Below are 12,259 nucleotides of genomic sequence, written 5' to 3' on the forward strand. Positions count from 1 at the left end.
ATTGCCTCCTGTCCCATAATTGGGAACCAGTACTTCATCTTACTTATCCCTTTCTTCAGATATTTATACACATTGATCAGATTACTCTGAGCTTTCGCTTYYCYAGGCTGAACAGTCCCAGCTCRCTTTTGTTTTGTGTCAGGTCTTCCAATCCCCTACAGTCTTTGTGGCCCTTCACTCAACTTGCTGCATCATGTCCCTATCCCTCCTGTAGTGGAGAGCTGGATATTTCTCCCCAAGTACAGACAAAGGGTCATCACCCTCTCCCTGCTGGTGGCATTATTCCTTATTATACATTCAGCTTCTTCAGTCTTTATCCTTTCATTATAGTGGGATTTTGGGAGGGGTTGAGATTTTTTTGGGTGCAAGGGTTGTGCTAGTAACATGTTACCTTGTAGTGTGTGTCAGCCTATGTTGATGTTATGAAAATATCTGAATATCTGAATTTTATTCTATTTTTTAGTTTAGAATTACAGGGAGGGAGTCTGAACAATGGGCTACTGCTCATTTACACCTGCAGTAATCTTTAAATAATATGTTGGTAAAGGAAAAGAGTAATATGATTAAGTGAGATTGCATTACTGAAGGTGCTAGTGTGATTTTTTTTAGTGTGTTCTGGTTTTGCCATAGTTTGTCACTAGGTGACCATGTGATTGAGGTAATGGTTTTATTAGTTGCTTGAAATATTTTGTCTGAAGTAGTAAATGAACAGACATGTCAAGGACACTTTGGTCATTTTTCCCGCAGATAGTAATCAGAGAATAAACTGTTTTGTGATGTAGTATTTCTTAARCTGTAAACATAGACATGTTTGTCTTAACTGAGATAATGCCACAATATAAGAAGGATATAAATCTGTTAGAAAGTGTCCAAAGGAGGCCATGAAGGTGGTGAAGGGTCTAGATGGGAAGCCATATGAGGAATAACTGAGATCACTTGATCTGTTCAGTCTGGAGGAGACTGAGGGGGGACCTCAGAGACCTCATCACAGTCCACAGTTTCCTCAGGAGGGAAGGAGGAGGGACAGGCACTTATCTGCTCTCTGGTGATCAGATACAGGACTCAAGGGAATGATTTTTGAAGCTGTGTCAGGGACATTTRGGCTGGATKTTMGGGAAAGGCTCTTCACCCAGAGGGTGKTTGGGCACTGGAACAGGCTTCCCAGGGAATTGACCACAGCACCACGCCTGACAGCTCAAGAAGGGTTTGGGCAGCRCTCTCAGGCACATGGTGTGATCCCTGCAGAGTTAGGAGTAGGRTTTCGATCCTTGTAGGTCCTTTCCAACTGAGAATATTCTGTGATTCTATGAACATTCTGCTACAAAAACTGGTTGTAGAAATGAGTCCTTCTTGCAAGCAGAATTAMCTTAAACATCAGTCAAGCAATACGATGCCTAATGTAAGTAGGCTAATGTGTTATTCAGTCTTGTAACTAAATACTTTTAAATGATGAGAATTTTGATATCAGTAAGAAAATGGGAACTTTAGTAAAAGTATTAGTAGCTGTCAAATTATTCAAAGTAAGAGGTATTTTCAGTGTAAAGATTACATTTTTTTGCCTTATAACATTATTGCACTGCTCAAATTTCTGTATATTTTCTCAGTTCCAGGGTGCCTCATGGTGGCTTTGCCCATATAATGGGTGGCAGTGGATTGCAAAATTTTACTATTGCTGCTGTACCGTATACTGCAAATCTKTTACCAACATCAAGCACATGGTATGTTAACTATTCTCATTAAAATATTTTAAAACCAGAACTTTTCATGTCAGTCACAGTCAAAAGTACAGTTCTTTTAAATATTAAAAGGTCCAAAAAAWACTTGAACAGTTTCTGCAGTAGTCATACTCTGACATGAAAGTGATGGGTTTCATCTCAATTGGCATTACATTGTTTGTTCATTGTTTGCAACTTGAATTTGTCTGAGGGAGTGAAATTAATAAAGGAATATTAAAGTTAAATTATTGTATTACAACTTAYTGAAGTGAAAAAATGACTTAATTTGCTGTAATATAAATGCTCAGTGCTAAGTCAGCACAGGCTTGTGTTCTCCCATAAACGTGATATCTTCAGGAGTTTTAATCAGAAATCTTTACTGTTGAGTATTTTGCTGAACTGTGGTATGGCTTTTTTTTTCCCCTTTTCAGTATCAACATGCTCAAGTTACCTGAATACCCAAGTAAAGAAATCCTGAAAGACAGGCTTCTTGTGGCATTGCACTGTGGAAGCTATGGTTACACAATGGCATAATGAAGTCCAGAAAACTCATCTGACTGTTAATGTGCAATTTTGAGTGGCAGAAGTAATTTTGGAAACTGTCAAGAGAAAAGCATTTTAGATACTGCAGTCCATTGGCAGGGCTGGACTTCAGAATTGGCACAGGATCATCAGCTTTTCCTCCATTATTGTGTTGTCAAGGTAGCTTTGATACCATCAAAACAAACTTTTCCTTATGCTRTATTTTCATTTTTTAAAATTACAGGTCTGTATGGAAATCAGTTTACATGCATTTCATTATTATTTCAATCTGAGAAAGTTTGTCAGAATCTCTTTCCGCAGTTTACTTTTGATTTCCAGCTATATGGTTGAATGACATTTGCATTGCAGTTTACTTTGCACTCAGATAGAATACTGCAAATGAAAAGAGTTGTACTTTATGCCTTGTTGCATGCGAAAGTGCCATTTATTTTTGCAGACCACTACAGAAAGATCAATTGGAATATTGTACAGTAATACAGAGCTGATGTATTTTCCATTTCTTTGCATAGTAACAGAAAGAAAATTTTATAACTTTTTGGTATTTTAATGTATATACTATGTAAAGATTAGACTGTTATGACTGGAAAAAAACAACAGATGGAGTTTATCTAGTTTATATTAGAATTTACACTATATTCTACTAAATATTTAAAGTATTTGTGACTTTATAGTCAACTTGCAGTTTAGAATTTGTAAATATTGTTTAAGATCTATATCCATTGTTTGAATGCCTTTACTCTTTCCTTGACATAATTGTATGTTCAAAAAGTATTATTAAATTTTAATATTTTAACCAGAATCACAATGTGACAAATTTGTGTGCCTCTGTGGGTGTGTCATTCTTTTTTCTTTCAGGGTTTTATTAAACTTTCCATAATTTAAATTGTCATGGAAGCAGTATTTGAGGAGTCATTGTCAAAGTGTATGGATGGACATAAACAGATGTACAAGGAAGTACATTGAGCTTATGAAGTTAACTGACAAAACTGTGATAGAATCTTATGTCAAATTTKATATAGAATTAGACTATGTTACACAAATAAAATACAAAAATAAGCAGCAAGAACTCAGCAGCATTTGATAGGTAGCTGCACATTTTGGGGTCATTGGTGCTGTTGCATAACTGCTTTTCTAGAGACCCTGGAGTAGGCCTACATTATTGTTTTGATTCAGGCTCAGAGTGGTTTTTTTGGTTGTTGGTATGTTTTTCAGTTGAGGGTGTATTTTTTCTTTGTAAATTAATCTGGTCATCCCTGCTTGTCATGCTTTTGCTTCAGAGAATGCAAACTGGATTCTGTCCAGAGGAAACTAAACAGAAAAAAATGATCCAAAAATGTACCAAATGCTAATGGATGAACATCAAATGTATGTCTGCAAGGCTTAAGTGATATAAAGATGTGATCTGAAGAGTTTACACATTAATTYGGTCATAGCAAAGCCACCAAACATGCAAATTTTAAGGTTCAGGTCCACGGCAGAAACTGTTTCATACTGTTTGCTTTAGGTTTTTCCACACTAAGTGCTAATACAAGTGTAGCCTTGGTTCACCAGCTAATTTGTCTAGGCTGCTTATTTAGCGCTGGTTTGGTTTTTTTTTTCAAATTTTATTTACTTCAATATAAAGCATCCATAACCTCTCTGGGGGAGTGAGAGAAATCCATGGACCATCTGRTTCAGTCTTGCCACAGTAGTTTTCCTCTGGACTAAGCTTTATATATGAACTTATTAGCTTCATTCCTTTTTGGTTCTGTTTGTRCACATGTTATATAAATGTTGGTTTAAATTCTGAGGCAAGAGTCTTTGGTTGCAACATAAGGAGAATACCAGTATTAGTTAGTGGAARGAGCAGACTGTTCCAGCAGGACAGTCCAGTGAAAGCTGCTTGGCTGCTGCTTCAKTCAGTGGGGAGATGCTCTTCTCCTCTGGCATGTTCAAGGAAGCTTAGGCTGCTGGGATAGGTTAGATGTTTGAGACTGTGTTGGGGTTTTAACAATAAATCCCAGTTGGATCCCAGTCTTGGATCTTTGCTTTCTTGCACAGCTGGGCTGTTCTTGGTTCCCTGGTTCTATTGCTTATTTTATTATGTGCTCCTGCAAGGTACATCAATAGGAGGCCAGTGTTTTGAGCAGTACAAAGTATTTGTCAGACATTGGGTATTTGTTTTCTTTATGTAAACTGGGATTTTTGTCTTTATCTAAGGTTTTATTGTAAATAATGTTTGTTAACTGCTATGCAATCTGTGATTTTTTTTCCATTTCGCATGTTTTATTTACAGTAATAAATAACAATTTCCAGGAAGCCAAAACCTTGCATGCTCCTGCAGTGTCCAAAATAAGGCATACTGCAAGGATGAATGAAAACAAAAAAAGAATTGTGGGTTTTTTTCCACTGCTATGTTATATTATAGGTGACAACAAGCTGAATCTGGTCTCAAACGATTCACCTAAAATGCTTGCCAGCTGTTTTTGAAATATAAAGGAGAGCAGAGTTTTAATGTTCTCAACAGATCTCCCTGTTACAGCCTCACAAATGGTAAGGCAGATTATTCCTTGTGCCTCCATGCCAGTGTTAGTCATGTCCCCTGTTTCGTATCTTGYAGGATTTCTTATAATGTTTGCACTACTTACCCCCATAACGGGTCGGATCCTCCTGTAATGAGAACACATGATGTAAATATGTAGATAATGGGAAGAGAGTTCTCAATACTGGACTCTTGGTATAACATCAGCTTTGTTACTGCTTGTTTTGAACAGGTTTTTTTTTTTCTGCTGAAACTGAACTGTGCTGTTGTCTGCAACTGACCATGTGAAGTTAGCAGGATTTAATTACTGCATTGAAAGACTGTTTTTAGGACACCTGTGTACTATAAGCAACAGGGTATGAAAAGCCTGTTGAGAAACTATAACTTAATATAGCTTATAGTTTAGAATGATTAATTGGTTTATATTTGTTCTCTCCCACTGTGCCTGAACAAGGCAGGGTGAGTGTTTTGTCTCGGAAAGAACAGAACAGATGTCTTGTCAGATCATAGATCACGAGTGCTCATTAGCTTTTATTATCTTTATGAAATGTTAGATAGCAAAGCCTAGTTTTTGATGCTTGAAAATGTGTTGTGCATCTAATGTTGCAAAACCATTAAAACCGTAAACTGTGAAATGCAGCTTAATGACTTCTACTGTATGTTCCATAGTCAAATAAGATTGAAAATGGGATGAGAAGAAGATGGTGTTGGCCTGAATTTTCCAGAGACTCAGAGACTTTCATCTGTACAGTAGAAAAAAATATTAGGATCACCCCTGCTTTAGAAATTAAGGACAAATTAGTAGTTTGTATATGCTGCCATTACTACTGAGAATTTTTAGCATGTCCATGGAAGAGCATTCGTCTAGTTAAGGAGTAAAATCAGCCAACTACTAAACTGATGCTAAGAACTAAAGTCTTAAATCAACTAGATTAAACCTCCTCAGGGATTCTTGAGTTGTAAAGATAAGTGTTTTTCAAGTCAGAACATCTGTTTTTATCCAGCCTTTGCTATAGATAATCATACAGCTGATAGACTAGAGGCTGTGRTGTATGTTTTATAGACACACTTGTCAATTCAGCAACATTTTTGCACTCTAGGAACTATAACAGAGTTAGTGTACTTCTGTGGGACTAGCAGTTGTTTAGAGGCAGTAGGAATCACACCACGTAAGGAAACGTAGTATAAGTTAATGACTTAGGTTAATTCTAAGGTTAACCTAAGGTTACTGGCTAGTTTCATTTGAAAATAGCTCCATGTAGTTAGGTAGATTGAAACATTTCTAATTATGTGTGTAAATCAGTATTTCTAGTTTCAGTTTTAAAAATCTGCATATAATTCAAACTAATAGAATATGTTAATAAAACCAGAATTAAGATAGAATGCACCTTTAGATTGKGTTTAAAAGTGGCACCATTATTATTGCATGTCTTTCTATACATGGCATCTAATTTAGTTGGAGAACATTATTTTTTAAATGATCACTTAATATGCTTGAAATTCTACAGATGAGGCTCAAAACACCAGTAAGAAGGGCTGCAGTGGTCCATTGAAATATTTCCTCTGTAATCAGTATCATTTGTGTGTCAATCATTGTTAAAAAGTCTTTCATCAGAAACACTTTAGTGTTCTTATTTTGTTAACTACTTTATGTCGGCAGGTTTTCTCTTATATCAGAGCCCTCCCAGTTTCATACCCAGATTTTTCCTGAACTTTTTCTCCGAATGTAACACGTAATCATTGGTAGGAATAGCAAATAAAATCCCTAAATGTGCATCTTTTTTTTTTTTTTTTTCCATGGGGAATTGTTTAAACACAATAACGTATTCTAATATAATTGGAAATGGTTAATGCCAAAAGGTGCACAAGTTGAGCAGGAGTGCAAACACTATGAAGGGAAGTGTCTGTGAGCTCTCTGTTTGCAGCTGTATATACTTGCTGCTTTAAGTGCTTGTGACATTCTGTGCCAAGAGTTCAACTATTCAGTTCCATACAACACCAAGTGATTCATTGGGATTATTAGGATACTCCTGGGATAGCTTCACTGTACTGATTGCCTCTGACATACCAGTTTGCTTAGATTAAATAGCAATTGTTGCTGTCTAGTCAAATTTATAACCCCTGGTAAAAGGAAACTGAACCCTAGTGCTGTCCAGTATATAAAAACACCTTTGGTGTACAAATTACATGGATTGGAAAGAAAATGAAGTACTTGAAGAGTGCTACTGGTTAACATGCAYAGGGCAAAGATTTCAGAGTTATCTAATAGACAGCTTGTCTGTGTTGGTAAGTTTATTCTGACATATTTAGGTGAATGTATAAGCACTATTTTAGRTTAATGCTTCTAATTGCTATCTTTMTTTCTGCAAAGTGGTGCAGCTATTGATTGGTATTTGGATGCCTGTGGATGCTATGACAGTATGGCTTTTCAGTATATGTCAGCTAAAAGATGGGATTRTACTATGGGGAATCTAAATTTTGTATTCGGTTGGGTCTGGTGAGGTGGCCTGGAGACAACTACTGTGCTTTACCTCTGATTTGTGGGACATATTAGTGATGATCTTAGGTGTAGGACCATAAGCAAGAGAAAAGAGAAAATAAATGGTAGAGGCACGTTTCTGAAAGTGAAGAGTATCTTCAGGAAAGAGGTGAATCGTGTCCTGAGTATAAATGTGGAATAAGAGGGGGGTTTTGAGAACAGGTATGTCATTCAGCTGGCACATGGGAAAAGTGCCTGGGCCTCCTAGAGATGTGATCCTCTTTTCTTCCCTGCCTGGTCTGAAGGCTTCAGCCTGCTCTCACTGAGACTGGGAAGACTGGTTGGTCTCAGCCAGGAGGGTGGTTGCTGGAGAACAGTGAATTTTCTTTTTCATGTTTGGTGCTAGGTCAGAATGAGCCTACTGCTGACTTGTCATTTTGATATATCCACCCCCCCCAACCCCCTGCCTTAAGGTAGATTTTTTGGCAGTGTTTGCTAAAGCAAGTTAAGCTGCTGCTGAAAGGGCACTACTTCAAATTGTGTGGGAGAAGGGGCTCCCTTCTGTGCAGGTGAGATGCTCCTTGTTAAGCACAGGGGCATGAATAACTGCTGAAATCATCTCCAGTTTAGGAAAACTCCAAATGTTAGCTCCATGGGCAGAACATGTGGGGATTAATAGTCATGTTTGTGCTTTTGGTCCTTAGCACCTTGACATCATTTGAAATTCACCTCATTTATGTTGCATGTTTGTTTAGGCTGTGGTTCTGTGTGGAAGTGTTTTTATTTTAGCATATTTTAAATCTCAGTCTTTAATATTGACAGGATTGTGGCAATTTAAGAACTATCTTAGACCAGGGAAACATGCTTACAGTCTCTGTTATTCATTAGGGTTTTAATGTATTGTGTGACAATTTCCTGTGACTTCATTGGTAACGCTACCAGTAAAATAGACTGAATAATAGAGATGTATGAGTGAATAACTGACAAATTCTAATGTAAAGCTATGCTTTCTATAAGGTGCATTAATACTTCGGTTAAAACTGTCTAGAAATCCAGCAGTTTGTAATTACAGYTCATTGCAATGTGCACTTTATGTGTGTGTGAAAATGCCTGAAAAAAAGATTTTTCTTACCAAGAGGGTTTTTCTTTGTACAGGGAAAAAAAAAACCAAACCAACAACCTTTGACCATGTCTTGCCCTGCTGGTCTGTAGGTTTTGTTTCTGCTTCTCTATCTGTCTTGTTTCCAGTACCAAGCTTCTTGGTTACTCAGTCTTGACTGGTTTGATGTGAGTTCACCAGGGGCTTTTGCTCTGTCATGTATCTTTGTACTTAACAGACAGCAAAGTTCAATGGACAGGCAGATGACACGGAGACTGCCGCAGCTCCTGTTTGATGTCTGCGTCTGCCATGACCCCCTTTGTAACCTYAGTGAATATCTCTGTGTCTCTGTACGTGGGCTGTGCTATTGCAGTTAGACTGTAAACTTCAGAGGGAAGGAGACAGCCTTTGTGTGTCTGTGTGAYGGCTCGAAGAGCAGATGAGTTTGGCAGGGATATGTGGAAGTATCCAGACGTAGTGTCTGTGTTCTTACCCAGGATTTAGTTCTGTTCCTTGGAGACTGTCCTTGAGTGGGGTCTCAGGAGTGCACTTGCTCTTCCGTCTCGCCCATCCTGCTGAGCCCTTCTGGCAGCTGGAGCAGACTGGAGCAGATGGCTGTCATAAACTTGTGCTTGGGAAAGCTCAGTATCTTGAAAATGCTGTTTAGTGCTCACCAGTCACAATTTTTGAAAATGGTCACAGAAGGGTTCAGGGACAACCAAACTCTCCAAGGCTTGCTTCTGCTTCAGTGTCTTGTCCTTCCCTGTCAACCTKGACCATATGCTTGGTAAAATGTGGGGAATATGTTCATTCCTGTGATCTGTATGGAGAGCACTTGTGTCTGATAATCCGTGAACTGGTGAGATGCTCCATACAAGCGTGACTCAGGTGGTTTAACTTTCCCTAGAWGCACCAGGTGAGCCTTTGTAGCATTGACATTGGAGGCTTTTACATCCAGACACTGATGGTCTAAATGGAGAGGTGCTTCTGATAAAGGCAGGACGTCCCCACAGTTTAATGCTGATTCCTTAACTTTCAGATGAATAAGGATCTAAGCATTGCTTTCTAATTTCTGACAAAGTTAGAAAGTTGCTTTTAAGCTGTGGGAGTTATCCTATGGCAAATCTTACTTTTTCTTTGAAGCAGAAGTGAATTTAATTTTCAGAAGCCTTGATGGCAGGTGTCATGCTCCTCTTGTTTGTTTTTTTTTCTGTACCCAACATCACCTAGCAACTTCTGTCCCAAGACTAGCTACCTTATGTTGAACTCATCCCCAAAGTCCATCTTGTGTTGATCCCACCTTTTTTCTATACATACAAACTCTCACCAGTACAATCTATACTTAAAGTCTACATTTTTTTTTCTGTTATGTAGAGACTGACTCTAAATCTAATYTGCACCTTCAATACGTATTTGCGATGAATGTGATTTTTGGTTTAATAAAATAAAGCCCAGTGCACTTGTATCTTTGCAAGGTGAACAGTTACATACATGAAAAAAAAAGGATGTCTGTGTTTGAAGTATGTGGCACTTAAAGAACCATTTGGGGAACAAGGCTGGGGAGTTCCTTGATTTTCCAGAAATGTGCTGGTCTCTTCATCCAGGGTGCTGTCCTGCAGCTTTACAGATTGCTGCTTTTTAAAAACATACCTATTTTTTGCTGTGACTTTGGAATATTAGATCTTTAAATCTCATGCAATCACCCTCCCCTTCAGACAAATCAAACTTCACAGCATCAGGAAGGCTTCTGAACAGGATAGAAGGGATAGAAAGCAGTAAACGGGCAAAAAATCTGCAGGGTCTGAAGGTCTCTAATTTTGAAGGTGACACATAGTTTTGTGGTGATTTATGCCAAACATCAACTCCTATCATCCCTAAGAAAAGGAGTACCAAGTATCTAAAATATTTCCATTGATTTTTCTGCCTTAGGATAGCATTTACTCTGATCCTGGAGCATAAAGCTGTGCTAGTTCGGTATGTCTGAACCTGCATAAGTGAGGGAACTTAATTATTTTGACATTTTTATCTGATTCTTCCAGCTGCCAAAGGTCAAATTAAATGTGAGATATCYTGTTTATCAGACTCATGTAGTTTAGAGGGTAAGGGAGTTCTCTGTTCAGAAACTTTTCCTGATATTCCAAGGCTTTCAACTTTTGGGCAAAAGCATAATTTTAATCAATGACTTGTTTAAGAAAATTGTCTTTTGCTTGTAAGTTGGTATAAGTTGCTGAAATGGGAGGATCATGCAATATGCCTCATGCAATATGTAATGAATGGTATTCAATACTGAGTTAATTAGTCTAATTCCTTTTTCCTCTAATGAATTTAGTGTTTGTATGTTAACCTTTCTTTTCGTAGACAGCTGTCTATGGGAGGTGTGAGTCTGACCTTTGAATAGCGTGCTTTGTCATTTCCTCCCATTTTTGGTTTCTTTTTATTGCCAAACTGCTAAATTTATGTTCTGAGCAGTGATTTATCTAAATCTTTACAGAATTCAGGTAATACAAATGAGGACACTTACCTTTAAAGGAGCTTTTTACTTTGTTTAGATTCTCATTCTCCATGTATAAGACCACCTTGAAATATGAACGTTCATGTCCGCCCTACACTATATGGTCTTGAGTAGTTCTTAAAATTCTGAATTTTAGAGGAGCATGTGTTTCTGCTTRTGTTGCCCTAAGGTTATATTTCTTCTTTATTGCTTGATCTCAGTTGTGGGAAASACTCTGACCAGCAGTCTCCAGAGCAAACATCAGTGTTTGATAAGACATTTCTTCTGCTACTTATCACAGGGTACCTAGGGCAAACTGGGCAAGAAGTTTCCACAGAAATGTGGTGTGCACAGATTGCTGAATGCATCATCTCTTTGTTTCAGAGCTGAGGCTGTAAACATCACTCRAAAGTGTCAGTAAAACAGCTTTACTTAAAAGACGATAAAATTAAAGTCTTAAGGGAGTGGCCTGGGCAAACAAAGGGACTGTAAAAACTGTTGAGGCTCCTTTGGATGCATCGACCAGATCCTTTCTTTTCCAATTATTTGCAGAAACTGCAGGAGGGGTGCTGCAATGCTCACCTGAGGCTTGGCAGCTCTGGGATGTGCTCCCCCTTTCTCCCCAGCCTSTGTGGCTGCAGCTGCCCTTCTCTCTCTGTTGCATTTTTCTTTTCTCTCTCTCCTTCCTTCTCTCTCATCTTTGTTTTTCTATGGACTGGGAGAATTATCCTTCTATTTKCCACAAAGAAAGCAGGTCAAAAAGAAAGAGCTCTGTTTTGTGGAAACACTTCTGTTATATTTTTTGATCTGCGTCAAATCTTATTTAGTTTGTGCCACCAGAAGAACCAGTAGTCTGATGTGCTCCACCACAGCCCCCTGAGCTGGCTCCTACTTCTTGTTTTGTGTGTGTGAGACTGCTCTCCCTGCACATACATCAAGCACAAGCCTRTATCAGCTTTGAAAAATGTTTACAATAAATATTCTTTTAGCTTTCACAGCTATTTACATTTTCATGAGCTGCTCTAATTATGAGAACAGATACTTTAAAAATTGGCACATATTAGAACATTTTCCTCTTTAGAAAGGAAGATCATGGTGATGTTGSAGGAGGCTCTGAGACCCTTGTCTGAGAACTGGAAACAGGAAAGCTTAATACAAGTCAACTCTGAACAGTTAATGAAGGTCAGCTAAAATTAAATTTGAAGCAGCAGTCTYTTAAAATGCTTCTTGCTCCAATCTTGCTGTGCTCTTGGTAGTATTCAGTCATGACACCATGTTTCCTGGCTGAACTTAAAAGGTAACACCATCCTTCTCACCCCCACAGCTTCTCCCAAAGAAAAGGCTTTAGGTAAGAGTTCTGAATTTAATTTTGTTTGAAAAATCTAATTACTACAGAGAGAGAATAATTCCA

The 12,259-nt window shown here is 38.1% G+C and overlaps 1 protein-coding gene across 4 annotated transcripts in view; it reads left to right on the plus strand.

The window, feature by feature from the left end:
• HACE1 (HECT domain and ankyrin repeat containing E3 ubiquitin protein ligase 1) overlaps positions 1 to 3,197 on the plus strand; it is a 49,968-nt gene extending 46,771 nt beyond the window's left edge. For 2 of the 4 annotated variants that reach the window (XM_057375406.1, XM_057375407.1), the window contains exons 23-24: positions 1,605 to 1,718; positions 2,147 to 3,197. In XM_057375406.1, the coding sequence (XP_057231389.1) occupies positions 1,605 to 1,718; positions 2,147 to 2,249 (217 nt within the window). In that variant the 3' untranslated portion in view covers positions 2,250 to 3,197. The remainder of the gene's footprint in view (positions 1 to 1,604; positions 1,719 to 2,146) is intronic. The other 2 variants (XM_057375409.1, XM_057375410.1) reach the window with 2 other exon arrangements.
• Positions 3,198 to 12,259: the final 9,062 nt, after the last annotated feature.

Source organism: Malurus melanocephalus, unplaced genomic scaffold, assembly GCF_030028575.1.
Source record: "Malurus melanocephalus ecotype Western Australia unplaced genomic scaffold, MMel_1.1 scaffold_248, whole genome shotgun sequence".
Lineage (NCBI taxonomy): Eukaryota > Metazoa > Chordata > Aves > Passeriformes > Maluridae > Malurus > Malurus melanocephalus.